At 47.6% G+C, this 19,174-nt stretch overlaps 1 protein-coding gene across 2 annotated transcripts in view; it reads right to left on the bottom strand.

The window, feature by feature from the left end:
* Window positions 1-6,119: 6,119 nt before the first annotated feature.
* Tmem248 (transmembrane protein 248) overlaps window positions 6,120-19,174 on the bottom strand; it is a 37,375-nt gene continuing 24,320 nt past the window's right edge. For both annotated transcript variants that reach the window (XM_070035609.1, XM_070035610.1), the window contains exons 2-7: window positions 16,960-17,136; window positions 13,564-13,849; window positions 10,435-10,585; window positions 8,745-8,928; window positions 6,794-6,937; window positions 6,120-6,313 (exon numbers count right to left, since the gene is read on the bottom strand). In XM_070035609.1, coding sequence (XP_069891710.1) covers window positions 6,293-6,313; window positions 6,794-6,937; window positions 8,745-8,928; window positions 10,435-10,585; window positions 13,564-13,849; window positions 16,960-17,136 — 963 coding nt within the window. In that variant the 3' untranslated portion in view covers window positions 6,120-6,292. The remainder of the gene's footprint in view (window positions 6,314-6,793; window positions 6,938-8,744; window positions 8,929-10,434; window positions 10,586-13,563; window positions 13,850-16,959; window positions 17,137-19,174) is intronic.

Here is a 19,174-nt window from a genome sequence, read left to right on the forward strand (position 1 = left end):
ACTGAAAAGTGAATTCAGGTTCTGAACTGATGATTACATTGTTTCGGTTTCACTAGTAGACTGAACCCAGTATGCTAAGCAGACTCTCTACACCACAGTTTGCCAGTGAGGTCTAAAGATGATACTCAAGCCATCATTTCTGATGGTAAAGACACAGCCAAGGAATGCAGGCATCCTTGAGGGCCCTGGGCTGACAGCCAGCAGAAATGGGGCATAAAAGGAACTAAATTCTGCCAACAACCTGAATGGGGGCAGAAATGGATTATACTAAGAGCCTCCAGAGAGGAAAAGAACTCTGCCAAAATAGCCCTGACATCAAGATGACAGGGTCATAAGACTGACTTTAGGCTGTCACATGTGGAGTAGCTTGTTATAGCGGTAGAAACGGTAGATTAATATACTTCAATGTGGCAAGAAAAGAATGGCCAGGCACCCATGGCTTACACCTATAATCCTGGCTACTCAGGAGGTTGATATCTGAGGATCCAGCCTAAGCAGGAAAGTTCGTGAGACTTATCCCCAAGGAAGTGGCACTATGGCTCAAAGTGGTAGAGCACTAGGCTTGAGCAAAAGAATCTTAGGGACAAAACCCAGGCCTGAGTTCAAGGACCAGCAAAAAAAAAGAACTTTGACTATTATATTGGGGAACTTCCTGCAATTCAAACATAATATACTCAAAATGTAGACTTTGCACTAAAGCATGAGGCCCCAAGCTCAGTCTCCAGTACCAGGAAAAATATCTTAAAACTAATTGGATAGGGCTATTTCTTTGGATATTGGGAACCTCTAATTTTGGATTGGGATTTGGACAATAAAAAGGGAAAAGGTAGCAGGAACCAATACTGCACCTGGAAAATCCAGTAAGTAAATTTCAAAGTGGAGTCTTTTTTTTTGGTGCTAGTCCTGGGGTTTGAATTTAGGGCCTGGGCCCTATCCCTAAGCTTTATCCGCTTGAGGTTAGAACTCTACCTCTTGAGCCACAGCTTATTTCCAGCTTTCTTGGTGATTAAAACTGGAGATACTTTACTGCCCAGTCTGGCTTTGAACCATGATCCTCATATCTCAACTTCTTGAGTAGCTAGGACAATAGGCATGAACCACTGGTACCCAGCTCATTTTTATTTTGGTGACACTACTGGGGTTTGAACTCAAGTCTTTGGACTTATTAGGCAGATACTCTACTGCTTGATCCACATCCTCAGTCCTTTTTGCTCTTTATTTTTGAAAAGGGATCTTGCTTTGTGCAAAGGCCAGCCTAAATTGTGATCTTATTCACACTTCCTGCCCTGGCTGGAATGACAGATGTGTGCCACTACACAGTTTGGTGTTTTGTTTTTTTTAAATTTTTTTGGGAGGGAAGGGGAATCTCAGAAGCCTTTTTGCCCCAACTGGGTTGGAACCCATACTTTCTGGGCCTTGGCCTCCCATGTCGCTGAGCTCAGGTACACCACCACACCCAGGTACTGCCGTATCATTTTAATTTTATGACCTTCCGTTTGAAGATACATGTTTGGCACAGAGGGTTGGTTTTTTTAAACTATTTTTCTGTGAGTTCAAATCTGTTAAGGTGGCCATCTTGCTCATCTGCTAATCTCGTGGTGGTATCAGTCCTGCTGGAATGTAAATTTGGGCTGTGGATTATACTCAGTTATTTGTAGATAAGTTGAAAGTGAACTGATAAAAATTAGAAGATGGACATGAGAAAGAATGAAGGAAAAGCTACAGAAGGCAAAGAATGTGATATGGACCAGATTTCTCTCTGCTATTACATCCAAGAGTCTCCTCTTGGTGTGGTTTACATTGCTACAATCAGAAAACAAGGTGGGTGGGCTGGGAAGGTGGCTCAGTGGTAGAGCGCTTGCCTTGCATGCTCAAGGCCCTGGGTTCGATTCCTCAGCACCACATAAGCAAAAAGAAAAAAGCTGGAAGTGGTGCTGTGGCTCAAGTGTAGAGCGCTAGCCTTGAGCTGAAGAGCTGAGGGACAGTGTCCAGGCCGAGTTCAGGCCCCATGACTGGACCCAAAAAAAAAAAGAAAACAAGGTGGGTTCTTTTTGAGTTCTGATGTAACTAGGTCTTGGAGAGCTAGAGGGCAAATTCCTTCTCTGGGGGTCTCATTTAGGAATTTTCCAGGGAGACACAGAGTCATCAGAGGAAATGAAATGGGGAAAAGGCACACAGGATGGCCCTGGGCTGGGCCTAGCCTCTAGGAATGGATGTGAGGCGGCTATTGTGGTGGGGGACAAGCAGGAATCTCTGGGTAGGATCTAGGCTTGAGGTCCAGAGACATGAGGGCATGGCTGTCACCTCCTGCTTCCTGAAGGCAAAACCTCAATAGACCGAAACATAATATGGAAGTGGACCAGTCATGCAAACCAGATGGTAATCACAGCTGGGGCTGGTCAGGGCAGGCCGCAGTTCTAAGGGGACAAGGATAGGCAATGGTGAGACTTTCATCAAAATGCCAGAGCCTGCTTCCAGAGCAAGAACCCTGGGCAGGGAGGGGGTATTCTCCCAGAATATGAACACTAACAGTATGAGTTGTCAGCAACATCGCTCTTAGACGGTTGTTTGAGCATGGAACTTAACTATTTTGCACAACTATTTGTGCATTTTAAATATATATTGTATTTCCCAGTTAAACTGAGGGAGGAATAGGAAACTTACCCACAAAAATCCCACCTCCATCAATCTAGATGCTAAGCTGTCCCATGCAGTGGTTCTCACAGGGGAAGTCCATGGTGAGCAGTCCAGGGTAGCCAGCTCTGCAGATGGCAGGGCCAAGCAGGCTAGGGCAGAAAGCTCTGCAGATGGCAGAACAGGCTAGGAGGAGGTTGCAGTTAACAGGCTCAGTGTCCATTAGGAGTATATAATCAACTACCTACTGCATGCCTCCACCACTCTTGTTTTCTTCCCTCCTGTGGAGTGGAGGTGAAGCTAAGGGAGGAAGCCAGGGGTGTAAACATGGTCAGCAGGCCCTCTGCCTGACTAGTGTTCAGATGGGCTCTGGCCGGTCAGGGAGCCCTTGGTGACTTCTTCACCAGAATGACTGCCCATTCCTCATCCTAGGATCCAGTGACACAGCCCTGTACAAAAGACCCTCAGATGCCAATTCGTCTCCCCTCAGAAAACACCTCCCCGGACTCCATGGCAAGGAGACATGGCAAGCAAACTCAGGTATTTTATTCTGTAAAGCACATACGCACAAACTTCAAACACAAACAATGAACCAAAGGTGACTGCCATCGTAGATCATGCAGCAAGAGAGGAAAATGGACCCACCGGCTCTCACAGCCCCACAGTGCCTGCCGGAGGGCTGGAGACCACAGGAACCACAGACACCAGATAGGGAAACTCAGAATCAAACCTGACTCAAGTTACAGAAGGAAGGACAAAGGAAAAAGGAAAGAGATCAATATGATCTGAAACAACCATTTTAACTGACCTTCTACTGGATCTCTAGTCAAACAGCCCTCTTGAACTCTTCTACCACTAAGGTCCACCAGCAAAACAGCACAAAATGAGGGTCCTGCCCACTAGAACTAGACCCAGTCCCCCTGAGGCCCAAGGTCCCTGCCCCAACCCCAAGAGGTCCAGCTTTCCTGCAAACACCTGTTCACTTGAAGACCTCTGAGAGTCATCTGCAATACAAGTGATGGGCTTTCAAGTATGTGAGACGTCAGGACAAGAGATATTGTCCAGGCATTTTTTGGCACTTCCTCTCCTCATGCCCACCAGTGTCTGGCCCCACCTTAGTCCAGTTCTCACAGGACTAAGGAACAGCAATGAACTGCATAGGGAAAACTAGCAAAATGGGATTTGTTCATTTGTGTCTCTTCTTGTGTATTATTCTATTCTTAGAACTCCACTTTACTGGGTTTTCTTTTTCTGCCATCCTTGGGTTTTGAACTCAAGGTTTTGTATTTGTCGGCATCTGATCTACTGCTGGAGCCAGCTCCCAGCCCTTTTTGGCTTTAGATACTTTTTCGGGTAGGGTCTCATACCTTTGCTCAGGCCAGCCATGGACTGTGGTCCTACCTATGCCTCTCATATAGCTGGAGTCACACACATGCACTATTATGTGTCTCGCCAACCTTTTGCTCAGGCTGATCTCAAACCACAATCATCCTATGCTCTGCCTTGTGAGTGGCTGGGACTATAGGCATGAGCCATAATGCCCAGCCTAATTCAGTAACAACTTAAGTCTAAAATCTGATGGTGCTGATATTTACCTTTCAAAAAGCCAAGACAAACAGCTCTTCCCCAATTATGTCTCATGAGAGTCTCCAAGTCTCTAAAGAGAAAACTAAACAAGTTAGCCATGCAATAGGTATGCAACTCATACCAAGCAACTACAACAAAAACCCACCCTGAACAGCCATGATTACTGTCCCTGAAAGGACAAAAAGGAAAATTAACATATCAAGTAACTATAGTTATTACTTTAAGAACAAAGGACATAACTGTTTTCAGTTTAAAAAATGCATGGGATAAAATGTTCTGGGACAATAAATTTCAGACTTGAGAACTAATACCCAGATCACAGAATGAAGTAGAGAGATGCCAACAGTCCCCCACTGTCCTGCTAGGGGACTCCGAAATCATGAGTTATTAAGGCAAAGATTTGTTGAGGAAAACAAGAATACAAAAGACAAATGACTGGAGAAGACAATGCATGACTTTCCTACAGTGAAGGAAAGAGTGGAGGCAAGGGTGAGCCTGCAACAGAAAGCCTCAGCTTCCCTTGGCACAAGCAGACAGAACGGCCCCTGCTCACGCCACAGGCACCCCAGCCATCACAGGTGCGCCTCACAGGTGCAAATTTAAAAATAAAATTCATCTCCTCCTCAAAGAAAAACACACTTTCATGATTATTCTGCCAGACCTTTCATTCTTTCATCCATTCTCTACTTCTCAAAAGGAAAACAGCCACTGAGTCAATCTGTACGCTCCTACCTGTGGGGGCTGCTTGTGATGAGGCATGGTACCACACAGCATTGTGTGCCAGTTAAACCAAGACCAAAGATCACAGTCTGTGTGGAAAATGAAACTTAAGACCTTCACAGTGTAGGTGACATATTTAACTTTCTACTCAGGTTAAAAGCACATACCTGTCCTAAGGAGTATTCAAAGATGACCATTTTATTTTTTTCTTTAAAAAAAAAAAAAACTGAAGATATGAATCCTTGCAAGCAAAACGAACAAGAACATGTTACTGTTCTTACTACAATTAATGAGCCAGACAGGTAACATCCACAGAATGGAGTGGTGCTCTGAAATGTAGGGTCAGACTCTAGGTACAGACTGTTCCCCACACTGTGCATACTGGATAGAAACAGGAACCTAAGCCTCCTCCACCCACCAGCAACGAGGCCCCAGAGCTACAGCCACCAGAGACTTCAGTCCACACTAGATGGGAACACCATGTTCACAGTGACCCTTCTCCACACTAGGTGGGAATGCCACGTGCACAGCGACCCCTCTCCACCCTAGATGGGAACACCAACACGTGCACAGTGACCCACCACCCTTCTCCATACTACATGGGAATGACATGTGCACAGCAACCCCTCTCCACACTAGATGGGAACGCCATGTGCACAGCGATCCCTCCACACTAGTTGGGAATGTCATGTGCACAGCGACCCCTCTCCACCCTAGATGGGAACATCACACGCACAGTGACCCGCCACCCTTCTCCACACTACATGGGAACACCATGTGCACAGCAATCCACCACCCCTCTCCACACTAGGTGGGAATGCCATGTGCACAGCGACCCCTCTCCACACTAGATTAAACATCATGTGCAGAGACCCCTCTCCACACTAGATGGGAACACCACGTTCACAGTGACCCCTCTCCACACTAGACTCAAACGCCACATGCACAGCGACCCCTCTCCAGACTAGATTCGAACACCACGTGCACAGCGACCTGCCACCCCTCTCCACACTGGATTCGGACACCATGTGCACAGCGATCTACCACCCCTCTCCACTCTAGATGGGAACACCATGTGTACAGCAACCCCTCTCTATACTAGATGGGAACACCACGTGCACAGGCCCAGGTGAGGCCAGAGGCTCAGGCTCCCAGTGCAAAGCACGTGCATCATTGGACCGATTTCCAAATAGATTTTATAAATATGTACAAGTCAGTTACAGGCACTTGAAATGTCTTTGGCTGGAATAACCAACACTGCAAGGTCTTGTTTTCAGAGTGGCCAGGCCCCAGCTGGGTTCAGCAGGCAATGATTATGGTTCAGTCTCTCTCAGAAAACGAGGCTATGGGGTTAGGCTTCAGCCAAAGCCACCTAGGAGAGAGCAAGACAGCAATGCATCAGACAGGGAGTCCAAGGCCTGCCAGCCCTGTGGACACCCCAGGGGCCCAGCAACTGCAGAGACTGCATACAGGGACCAGTGGGGAGTAACTAAACCCCTAAGGCAGGAAGCAAATGCAAACCTATACGTCTTTGAAAAGCAGCAGGTGAGCTGCACTGAGAGCTAACTATTGGGGACCCCCTTAGCAATCGTACCTGTCTTCTCAGGTCATGGAAGTGGCCTGCAGGTGGCCCACCCAGACAAGGGGTGACAAGGGGGACTCAGAACTGCCACAGTTAGGAGCAGGTAGTAGCCAAGAGTACATGGGACCTGGTTAAAACCCAACACCATAACTGAGGAATGCAAGTCTGGAGTCATTTCTTCAGAGGAAAGATGCTACTCACATGAGCTTGGTAAGCATTATCTGGGGGTTTTGGAGCAAGACGCCGGGCCACACTCCGACCCCTGCTCACCTTCTCAGGACAGAACTCAGGATTGCTCTGACGCAGTTTGCTGGGTCGGCCTTTGATAACAGCATAGCAGAACATCGTGATCACCATCACGAAGAGGAAGTAACTGGTGTGCATGAGATGCAAATTTATTAACGAGCGGTCATCCTAAGTAAACAAGAGAAAAATCCAGAAACATAGGCACTGAGTTACTGAATAGTTTCAGCACTATTTCTGAAGACAGGACTGCAAATTTCTATCAACTTTTCACTCCTTATCTGGAATCGAAGGGATCCCTTTCACGGCTCCCATTAAGAACAGATACCATGCTTGGAAGCTATGGCCACTCGGGACCACCCACCCCTTCCTCTGCCCTGGTTGCTTCCTGAGCCCACACCCCAGGTACCACCCCAGGGAAGCCCCCAGAGACCTCTTGTCTGGACACACTCTTCTTGCCTCTGCATTCCTAACTTCATGCTACCCCATTCCAGAAAAGCTTGTACACACCTCTTCTGCTTCCGTCTGTATTTTCCCCCTTCTGTACATCCCTGCTGAAAGCCTGCGTTGTCTGCTTGGGTTTACAGGCCATCAGTCCCTGGCCTGCAATGGCAGAGGGACCCCAAACACACCTCTTTTCCTCCCCTCCTCCTATGGCCAGTCCTCACACCAACCCTCACGCGGCTTCTTGCCATTTATACACACCAAGCAGCAGCATCAGGCAACAGAGCAGTTTTCCTAAGGCAAGGCCTTTGCCCAGCAGAGGCAAGGGCTATCTGGCCCAGTAAGAGGCTGGACAACCAAGGGAAAAAGCTTTCTGGACCTGCCTTCTGCCCTCCATCCACTCTGACCTCCACCACTCTCACACCTACAAATCCCCCCACCTACCAACTTCCAAAACTGAGTCACAGGAATGGCAAAGAGCCAGGCCCAAGGAAGAGAAGTTCTCTCCATGTGCAGGAAGGAGAGGAAGGGCCTACCAATACCATGCAAGGACTGCAGGCTGAGCAGAAAGCTGAGTAAGTGAATCCCTGTCCAGCAGACAGACAGTACTGCCTCCCCCTTTCCTTGGCTGAGTTAAATCTTACTTGGTGTCTAGCCAGATCCCTCCTGATCTTCTTTCAGACCCTCCAACCCCGAATTCTACCTTTGAACCTCAATAGCATTCTTTATCGCTCATGTGACCCTGAACACATAGCCTTCCATGAACAATGAAGGAGGGATACATCGGTAAACCACACAAATAGCTCTTGAGCCCTGATGGCTTAATACAGCAGTTGCTCAATAAATAATGACTTCTGAGTGAAACAGAAAATTAAGAACAAGATTTCTTTTTTTTTTTTTTTTTTTGGGGGGGGGGGGTCCGGTCATGGGGCCTGAACTCTGGGCCTGGGCGCTGTCCCTCAGCTCTTCAGCTCAAGACTAGCACTCTACCACTTGAGCCACAACGCCACTTCCGGCTTTTTTCTTTTTTGCTTATGTGGTGCTGAGGAATCGAACCCAGGGCCTCATGCATGCAAGGCAAGCGCTCTACCACTGAGCCACCTTCCCAGCCCCAAGAACAAGATTTCTCTTAACCAAAATAGTGACATGGTTTTGCCAGTCTCAACCATTTCACCTAGTCTCCAATCATTGGCTGGAAATCTAGTTAGCTAACTGAAGGATGGATGTAACATGGCCTCCACCCAAAGTTCCAGAGGGGCTGGGAAGGTGGCTCAGTGGTAGAGCGCTTGCCTTGCATGCCAGAGGCCCTGGGTTCAATTCCTCAGCCAGCACCACATAAGCAAAAAGAAAAAAGCCGGAAGTGGCGCTGTGGCTCAAGTGGTAGAGAGCTAGCCTTGAGCTGAAGAGCTGAGGGACAGCGCCCAGGCCCAGAGTTCAGGCCCCATGACCAGACCCAAAAAAACAAAAAAAAAATCAAAGTTCCAGAAATCTCTGTCTGGCACACAGACACACACAGACACACAGACAAACTTACATCTGGAATGATCACTGTGAGCTTGGGATTTAAAGCATGGTAGACTTTCCCAATGGCTCCCTTGTAACACCAAAAAGGGTTGTAGTCTTGCGCATACTTTGTGTTGGCATCTCTGGCAGTAGTGAAGATCTTATACCAGAGGGTGGCGTTGCTATACGTGTCAGGAACACAATGAGGGGGCTGGCTGCAGAAGGAAGAGAGGGGGAGATGTGTTCTGTGACCAAGACACTGACCTGAGCTCTCCAGCCTTGCATCTGGCCAAAAACTGCACAGAGCAAGCCACAGAGAGAAAGAAAATGTTTCTAGTAACATGATCCTTTGGAATGAGTATGTGTTTAGTCAGAGAAATGACTGCTGTTGCTTAACAATCATGTAACAAAGGTCGGGGTGTGCAACCTCCTGGATCCTTACTAAGTATGGACACTTCCTTCAGAGTCCACCACAATCCTCTCGTATGAGGGTAAACAAGGCCTGCTTCCTCTTCTTCAACTATTTCCTTCAGCTGCCTAAATCATCAATTTGTGTACAAACTCCTACAACAGGCCTTACACAGCAAATCAAGTTTAATTTGAACTTTGGGTGAAGGCCACATTACATCCTTGAATTAGTTTCGACTTGGCTAACTAGAATTCCAGCTGGGTTGAAGACTAGGTGACATGGTTGAGACTGGCAAAACCATAAATAAGATAAATCCTAAGGTAATTCTTACCTTACAAAGATTCACCATAGAATTCCTTTAAGTAGGCTGTTACTATGTATCTCATGTATTTTTTAGAACCACTTTCTTATACAGAGAGAAAAGAAAAAGGAAAATAAATCCTTAGCTGGGAGCGGATGATGTGCATGCACTCACAGACACTGCTATTCTGGAGGCTAGAGTAGGATCAAAAGATCAAGGCCAACCTAGTGAAGACCTGTCTCAAAATAAGTAAGCAGGGCATGGAATGTGGCTTAGTAGTAGTGCATGCTTCGTGCACGCTAGGCAATTCCTCAGTACCACATACACAGAAAACGCTGGAAGTGGCACTGTGGCTCAAGTGGTAGAGTGCTAGCCTTGAATAAAAGCTCAGAGATAGTGCCCAGGCCCTGAGTCCCAGGCCCCAGGACTAGCAAGAAAAAAATAAACAAATAAGCAAATAAATAGCAAAGAAAAGAGAGAAAAAGAAAGTGAGAGAACAACACAAAACCTGAAGCAGGACTGAGAAATAGTCGCTGACAAAGAAAAACCCAATATCTGGAGTACCAATGGCTCATAGTTGTAATCCCAGGGGACTGAGATCTAAGGTTAGTGGTTCCAAGTCAGCCCTGGAAGAAAAGTCTGTGAGGCTCTTATCTCCAATTAACCACCAAAACAACCAGAAGTAGAGATGTGGCTCAAATGGTAGAGCACCAACCTCAATCAAAAAAAGCCAAGTGAGAGCACAAAGCCCTGAATTCAAGCCTCAGTACAAGCAAAAATAAGTAAGGCGTAATATGTACTCTAGATTTAAAACCTAACACTGCAAATAGTGGAAATGCACAAAACATTTACTTTAGGCTGCTAAGGACCACTCTGGCTGGAGGATTAGCATTCCATTTTTCTCTGCATGACATTTTCTTTCTACTCTGGTAGGAAATGCCACCTAGGACTCCTGACACAAGCATGGCTGTCCCATCCCCGCACACAACCGTCGTGTGCCTGACGACTTACACGGTGACTGGGAAGACGCTGGGGGAGGCCGTGAGCGTCATGCAGGCTGTGAACACCACTTGCTCACAATGGCCATGAAGGGCACAGTCATCGGAGCTCCAGGCTGCAGGCAGGGTAAAGGTTATATTTATCTCCTCATGGGCCTCCCTGCCTGTGAGAGAGAAAACCAGTGCTCGGTGAGGAAGCAAGCAGAAGGATCCACCATTGTCCCTGGCATCCAACCTGCCTCTGAGCAGTCACAGAGGGGAAGAGCCAGGCAAAATCTGAGGTGGAAGGAAGGCCTGGGTAGGTGACAACAGCACTGTCCAGTCCTCTTCCCACTTCCAATCTGCTTCTATACATACGGCTCCACTCTGACTGTACAAAGGGAGGGCCACACCATCTTACACACTCAGGACAGGCCATGGGGCTTGCAGACAATGACACTTCAACTAGACCAGTGTGCTCTGAGGCCATGGTTAGAAGAGAAAGGTCTACTTACACCAGGAGACTGTGCTCGCGCCTGTAATCCCAACTACTCAGGAGGCTGAGATCTGAGGATCACAGTTCAAAGCCAGCCCAGGCAGGAAAGTCCATGAGACTCATCTCCAATTAACTACCAAAAAGTCTGGAAGTGGAGCTGGGGCTCAAGTGGTAGAGCACTAGCCATGAGCAAAAAAGCTCAAGGACAGCACTCAGGCCTTTGGTTCAAGCCCCAGGACCAGCACAAAAAAGGAAAAAGGAGAGAGGAAGGGGAGGAGAATGGGAAATAGAAGGGAAAAGACAAGAAAATGGAGAGAGAGGAAAATGGAGAGAGGAAAGGAGGAGGAGGGTGAAGGGGAGGTAGGGAAGGAGAGAGAGAGAGATTAAGAGGAAGAGGGAGAGGGAGAGAGAGGGAGAGAACAGGGTGAAGGTCCACGCCACGTGGAAGCCCAGAAGCCTCCCATGTCCTTATCACCATGGGTGTGGCTCTCCTCCCAAAGGAGATGGGCAGGCCCCCACAACTCCCTTAAGGATTTCAAACAGTCCAGGCCAGGCCAGGCCACAGGAAGCCTTCCATGGCTTTCCCAGGTCTCTCCTGATCACTGTGGTCCACCACGGCTCAACACTGCCAGTGTGGTGCTAGCTGGTCTACAGGTGATTACTTAACAAGCATTTATGTAGCGGTTCCTTTGTGCAGGGACTATTTTAAGTGTCCAACAGATGTTAACTCATACTATTTATGTCTCTTCTACATCTCCAAACCCAGGGGGATGAGACCTGATCTCAGGTTTTTCTAGCTCTCCTGGAGGCGAGCAGCACTAAGCTGGCCATGGGGGCAGGAAAGTTGCAGCCTAGCAAGCACACGCCTGTCCAGCACTTAGAACAAGGGTAAAGTAGATACATGGCAGAACATTTGTAGAACATGCTGAAAACTCCAACAGAACGAACCAGAGTATAAGCAGTAAGTCTGTAAAAACAATTACAGTGGAGCCACATGAATGTCAACCCCCAGTGGAAAATCCAAGTACAACTTCTGACTCCCTCAGAAATTTCCTTACAGCTTGCTCACAGCTGACTGGAGGCCTGGCAGGGACCAGTCCACAGTCACTCTGCATGCTAGTGTGTGATGTGTGTGCTACATGTGTTACATGTATGTTTCGTGTGTCATCTATTACATGTGTTTGTGTTGTATGTTGCTATGTGTACTGCACATGTTGCATGTGCTGTGTGTCACAGTTGATATGTGGCATGTGTGCTATGTGTTTATGTCATTACATGTATGTGTTGTTTGTTGATATTACACATATTGCTTGCTGTGTGTATATGCTATGTATATTACAAGCATATTATACTGCATGTGAATGCTGTGCCTGTTATATGCAGATACAAGATGTATTATATTTATGTTGTTAGACATTACATGTTTGTGCTACATATTTGCTATATGTGCTACATGCATGGTATATGTGGCCAACATGTTTATGTATTGACACATGTGCTGCTTGCTCTTAGGTGTTGTACTGTGTTACATGATATGGTGTGTTGTGTGTTGTGTGTCATGACAACTGTGTGATCGCTTTTTACTGCGATGCACAATCTGCCAGACAGCAACACTCAGTGTCACATTATGCATTTCCATTTCCATTCCAGCTTTAGGGTTTTTTGGGACAAAAGTCTTACTGTACTGCCCAGGCTGGACTCCACTCCAACCTCCTCCCCAATCACAGGGGTGACACAGGAGCACTACTGCACCCAGCCCCTCCCGCACATGGCTCTTCAGGCAGGTCCTCCAGTACGCACACTGGCCTCCATCCCACCCGTGGCAGCAGGAAATGGTATGAAGAACATCACCAGCATTCATAACTTGGCTCGGGTCCTACACCTCTACCTCTGCTTACATTTCCTTTGACAGCAGGTCAAGCTCTGCTTGTGTGCTATGCACCCCCTAAACTTGTCTCGCCCTTGCAGGGCAAGGCATTCCACTGGGTGTGGAATAGGATCTCACACTCTGCCTGGGCTGGCCTCCAACTGAAACCCTCTCAATCTCTGTCTCCTGAGTTGCTGGGATTCCAGACAGGCATGTCCACCGTGCCTAGCCCTGCATTTTAGATATCTTACTGTAGATACGCATGTCTTACAGCAGTGAGTGACTTTTTAACAACCACTATCTACATACCTTTGATGCAGCCATGACATGCCTTTTAAATTACTTTTTGATACTTCAAGGCTATATATGACTCATCTATTTTTTTCAGTACCACAAATAAAAAGGTTTTTTTTTTTTTTTTTTAATTCCAAGTATCACTAGACTCATGCAGTTCAAATTTGTATTCATCTATAGTCAACTGTGTTAAGGCTGAAGAGGCCCTTCAGGTCTCAGTTTCTCCTCCTAGCACCCCATCCCCTTGCTAGGTTGCAACCCAGAATGTCCCAGGCCAGGTGAGGGAGGTGAATGCCTCAGGGGCTGCAGCAGTCCCTCCACTCCCATTCTCAGGAGTCTTCACCCTGAGCTGTGTGGAGCAGAGGAGCACCAGATGAGGAAAGGACTTGAAGACAGCCCCACCTGTCTCTACAGCAAGAGCAGCACATGAGGACTGGGAGGGCGGGGGAGGTGGGTGCAGTCTACCCACAACTGGCACCAGACTCAGAAAGGAAGTGGCCACATACCTGAAAGTCCAATCTGATGGCCCAGGATGGTGGAGTACAAGTGGGTGACATTGCGCGAGTACCCTCCAAAGGGTCGGAGCGGGTCCAGGGTTAGGGTAATAGCCACTGAGATGTTGACTGGGCCTGAGTCTTCCAGGGCCTGTGGAGCCTGGGTGGACACTCGGGCCTGCCCACTGGTCACTGTGCTCTCTGGAGTTGTGGTGTCATTGGATAGATGCTTCAATGTCTCATTTTCTGATACACACAAGTCCAAATCATTAAACCTCAGCAGGAAAGTATTCCAGTCCTTCAGAGAAGGGAAAATAAAGAGAAAGAAACATGAGCAATCCCAAGGTCCTCTCCGCATGGGGGTGGGCCCCGCCTGGTGTGCCACCAGCTCACGTGGAAAATCACGATTCTGAATCACAATTCTGTCACACCAAATACAAGACCCCCTTGGCACTGCAAGTAGTGTGACACTCCTAGTCATTTATCTCTCTGGAAACTATCATCCACATTGGGTGTTTTGTTTTGATTCCCTTTCTTTAAAAGTTTTCATTGTAAAGGTGATGTACACAGGAGTTACAGTTACGTAAGTCAGATACTGAGTATATTTTTTTTACATGAAAAGTAAACATTTATTACTGGAGAAGAGAAAAATATACACAGAAAGTCTATATTCTTTCTGTTCATGCACTGGTTGTAAAATAAGGTCCAAATGCCAACTTTGAAGATATTTACAAGAATAACTTTTTCTTAACATACAACCATTTACTGTGAGGTGGACTTTTTAAAATAGAAAGTCTATACTGCAAACTAACTACAGTTTCTAAGAAGATTAGAGGAAGTAGTAACAGAAGATGTATTACATTTTACTGCTAAATATAAAAGGGATACAGTTATGTGATTCTTGTTTAATTGCTTGATTTGAACAGGGTAATGAAAAAATCAAGACAGACTAGTTTTAAGATTTTTTGTATTCAATTCTTTCTACTTTCACGTCATCTCCAATTAGCTGATAGACATATGTGACCACTGTGGAAGCCTGGATGTCCATCAACACAAACGATGGAGTAATATTTGTTTCCAAGGCATTATATGCCCCAGTGGCAGAACCTGGGTTAATGTAGAATTTATTTTCATGCTCAAATGCTTCAAATTTGTGAGTGTGTCCTGAGATAAGAATGTCCACATCGAACTGCCTCTGCAGCAGGGCCAGGCTGGCCATGTCTCCCCACGGAATGACCTGATGTCCGTGGATCAAACCGATTGTGAACTGTCCCACAGTCACAACTTTCTGTTCTGGGTAATTCAGATTCATCCTGTCACGCCGCTCCGCTCGCTCACCGCCAGCACTGCAGCCCTCTTCCTCTCCTGAGTATATTTCTTTTTGAACAGTGCTACCCCCTTCCTCATTTTCTCCCAGTTTTCTCCCTTGGCATGAGGTTTTAAACATGCCATGACAGCAGACTTCAGGATAATGGTTATTTTGAATCCAGCATATTATACTTTAGAGAAAAACCTGCCTAACCTGGGAATCAAACATGGAAGTGTTAACAAAAGGAGTAACATAATGAAAATCATGAACATGATGCATATATCAGCTACAATTATTCATTTTGAAGATGAGGCTACTTATACAAGTCTGCAGGTCATACACCCTGAATCTTCTTCCTACAGTGAGAAAAGCGAACACTCCTAGCACTCCTTGTCCCCCTAGTCACAGGTTTACAGAAACAATTCCATAGGGGAGGGCACCAGATGTTTTCATTCATCCATACATTCACCTGTTTGTTGTGCTGAGCAGGGCCTAGGGTGCTGCACATGCTAGGCAGGTGTACCACCGCTGAGCTACATCCTCAACCTTCTAGCACTGCCTAAATGGATGACTTAAATCTTAGGCTAGTTTTAGAAAACACATAAGGCTAATTCTGTCCTAATTAAATAAATACTAACACAATTAAGGACTCCCTGGGCCTACATTAATGCAACAGGGAAACAAAGGAGAGCTTGTGCTGGCCCTTTACAGAGTATGGAAAACATGGTTGAATGCAAAGACAAGCTAAGAGGTACTTCTAACTCCACTAACAGTACTTAAAAATGCCACCTAAATAATCCCCAAGGGCCAAGTGATCTGTCATTAGAACATTAGTCCCCAAGTATGTGACATTTAAAGACTGTGGAGTGGCTGCAGCGATTAAATTTCCCTGACAGAAACTGAGCAGTCCATAGTGCAGACATGAGCACAGTGAGGCCCAGAGGAACTTGGGCTCTCTACTCTAGGGTGGAAACAGTAAGAAAAGAACATCAAGTCCTGAACCACTCCCTCTCCTATAGCCCTTAGAAATCCTATGCCAGGTTCTGCAGCCTCAGTACTGCTCCCCTGCAGAGCAGGGGCTGTGCTAAGCCACAGGGAGCACTGTGGGACAGTCCAGGTGACATACCAACCACTGCTGTGGTCAAAGGTACCACATGACTCCAGCGCTGCAAGAAAACAACAATGTACAGTTCTGCACATGCCCAGAATGGTCAATCAGCCCTATATGGGTAAAGTCTGCCTGTACACATTTTAAGGTTTCCCAAGGTTCAAAAGAGAGGTAGAATTAAGCCAGCCAATATAGTTCTGATAAGAAACCCTTTGAAAGGATTTCATGGTAGAAAAAAGTTACAGCCTAACTGTATCAGATTCACATGGAAAGACTGTCACTGCCACCGAGATAGCCCATGATCTTGGAGGAATGGCAGAGCAAAGCCAGGGCTGCCAGTGGCTCAGGCCTATAATCCAAGCTGCTCAGGAGGCTGACATCTGAGGACCTCCGTTCAAAGCCAGCACAGGCAGGAAAGCCCTTGAAACCCTTATTTCCAATTAACCACCAAAAAAAAGCCAGAAGCAGAGCTGTGGCTCGGCTTGTGGTAGAGCACAAGCCTTGAGTTAAAAAGCTGCAGGACAAGCCAGGCACTGGTGGCTCACGCCTATAATTCTAGCTACTCAAGAAACTGAGTTCTGAGGATCACGATCCAAAGCCAGCCGGGGCAGTAAAGTCTGTGAGACTCTTATCTCCAATAAACCACCAGAAAACCAGAAGTGGCACTGTAGCTCAAGTGGTAGAGCGCTCGCTTTGAGCTGAAGAGCTGAGGGACAGCGCTCAGGCCCAGAGTTCAAGCTCTACAACCGACCAAAAAAAAAAAAAAAAAAAGAAAGAAAGAAAACAGTAATGAGCCTCTGGATGGAGACTACAGCAAGCTCTCCAAATGCACCCACCTATCACTTCACCCAGAATCATTATTAAGGGTTTTGTTCTGAACAGGTGTCATGGGAGATGGGGGACAGAGCTCTATGTAAACAGCTGTGTACGTAGCCAAAAGGTGTCCCTGTGCAGTGGGTATGGTCAGTCTGAGAAGGGAAGGACACAGTACCTCTGCCATGCCTGGTGACTTGATCTCCTTGATCTTGAAGAAGTAGCCCAGGGTCAGGAAGGCGATGGCCATGGCACTCACACTGATCATGAAGACCACCAGTGGGGGCCGGCTGCTGATATACAGCTTCAGGTTCTCCAGGGGGTTGATACTCAACATTATTCTCAGCAGCACTCCCTGAAAGAAATCAATTGAAGGTTCCTGACTAATGCCAAAAAAGCAGTGATTCCCTTCCATTCCCCTTGATTATATTAGAGATTCAAGGAGACAGTCGCTGAATCAGAAAAAATACCTGATCAATAAATTCATTGAAAGCTGAGCACGGCATCTCACACCTATAATCCTAGGCAAAGATGGGAGGAACAGAAGTTCAAGGCCAACCTGGGCATGAAGTTTGAGACTCCATCGCACTCGATGGCTGGGCCCAGTGGGGCACACTTGTCATCCAAGCTGCAGGGGAAGCACAGTAGGAGGACCACAGTCCAGGCCAGCAGGTGAATAAGAACACATCTCAAAAAGGAAAAAGGCACGGGCGCCGGTGGCTCATGTCTATAATCTGGCTACTCAGGAGGCTGAGATCTGAGGATCGAGGTTCAAAGCCAGCCCAGGCAGTAACGTCCCTGAGACTCATCTCCTATTAACCACCAGAATCCTATTAACCACCAGAAAACCGAAAGTTTTGCTGTGGTAGAGTGCTTGCTTTGAGCTGAAGAGCTCAAGGACAGCACCCAGGCCCAGGGTTCAAGACCCACAACCAATTAAAAAAAAAACAGGGACAAAGGCAAAAAAAGAATTGGAGGTGTAGCTCAATGGCAGAGCACCTTGATTTATAAGAGTGAGGCCCCGAGGTCAAACACAATATTATCAATGCATTCAAAAAATAAATTGAGGAGGGGGGACCAAGATGGCGACGGGGCAGTAGGGAAACGCCACAGCTCTCTCCAACCAAAAAGAGAGTTCGAGTTCCAACGCTTAATCTCCCCAAGAGACCGACAACAACAAAAAGACGAACACTCAGAGAAAAACCAGAGGCGGAGAATAACAAAAAAGAAAGAGGAAAAGAATTTCAAAACAGAGAAAAGCGAAGACCCCTCCCCCAACCTTTACTGGCCGCGCGGCAGCAAGCCGCCGGCCAGCCGGCCCGGCGGGGGCTGTGGGAGCCCCAGAGAAACAGCAGAGACACAGGGGGCCACTTTCAGAACATCTGGTACTGGTTTGCAGAACAGCAGATCACCAGGAACAGAGAAACCTACCAGCCGGGAGTCTCCACGAGGATCCCACCCCCACCCCTCACTCTCCACCCGAGCAGAGAGGCTCCATCCCGCCAAAGTCGCTCGGCATCAGCAGAGTGACAAAAGGACCTGCGGCAGACCACGCGGCCCGCCGGATCGCGATTGCAACGATCCAGCACTCTCCACCCGAGCAGAGAGGTTCCATCCCGCCAAAGCGGCTCGGCGCGACAAAGGGTCCTGTCTGCAGACCACCCGCCCGCCCGATCACGATCGCAACAACCCGGCGGGGTCACTTGGGCCCCAGAGGTACCGAGAAGAAGCTGCCTGAGCGTGGACACTCTTGACCCAACAGCTTCGACAGAGGCAGAGACAGAAAAGAATCACACAGAGCCACCACCGCCCAACCCAGCCCGGATTGCAACAACAACTGACGACCTACACCACACAGAAACAACCAGCTCCAGGGTGAGTACCCCACAGGGGAAGTGTATCCCTCAAGGGAGACCAGAGCTGGAGGGAATCCCCAGACCCTGACCTAGACTCCCTACCCCAGCACCCGGACCACAGGACCCACTAAAACTGGGAACTGTTTGAGAGCTCCACCAGCCCGTGGAGCACACTCAGCTGGCCAGGCTAGAGCAAGAGCACCCCTGGAAGGGAGCTTAAATGCCCAAGCCAGGAACAGCGCCCCTGGGTCAAGACTACCAACAGTAGAAGAAATTTGAACTGTGTCCCCCAGGCTGTATAACCTAGGGGGTATACACATCAGCACAGGCCTAACAAGCGCGCTCCAGGCTGGGGCCGGAACCAAGCCCGGGGATCCGGCACCTGAACAACACAACCAACTCCTCCCAATTGAAGTAAAAAGCTGAGCATACGCCTCAACAGAGGGGAGAAAACCAGGAAACAACACTCCCCCGGGAAGCACGCCTGTGACAACAAAAGACCTGGAGGCCCAGGACAAGAGAAGCCCAAACCCCACC

This window comes from Dipodomys merriami, unplaced genomic scaffold (genome assembly GCF_024711535.1).
Source record: "Dipodomys merriami isolate MVZ:Mamm:240054 unplaced genomic scaffold, mDipMer1.0.p SCAF_26, whole genome shotgun sequence".
Classification (NCBI taxonomy): domain Eukaryota; kingdom Metazoa; phylum Chordata; class Mammalia; order Rodentia; family Heteromyidae; genus Dipodomys; species Dipodomys merriami.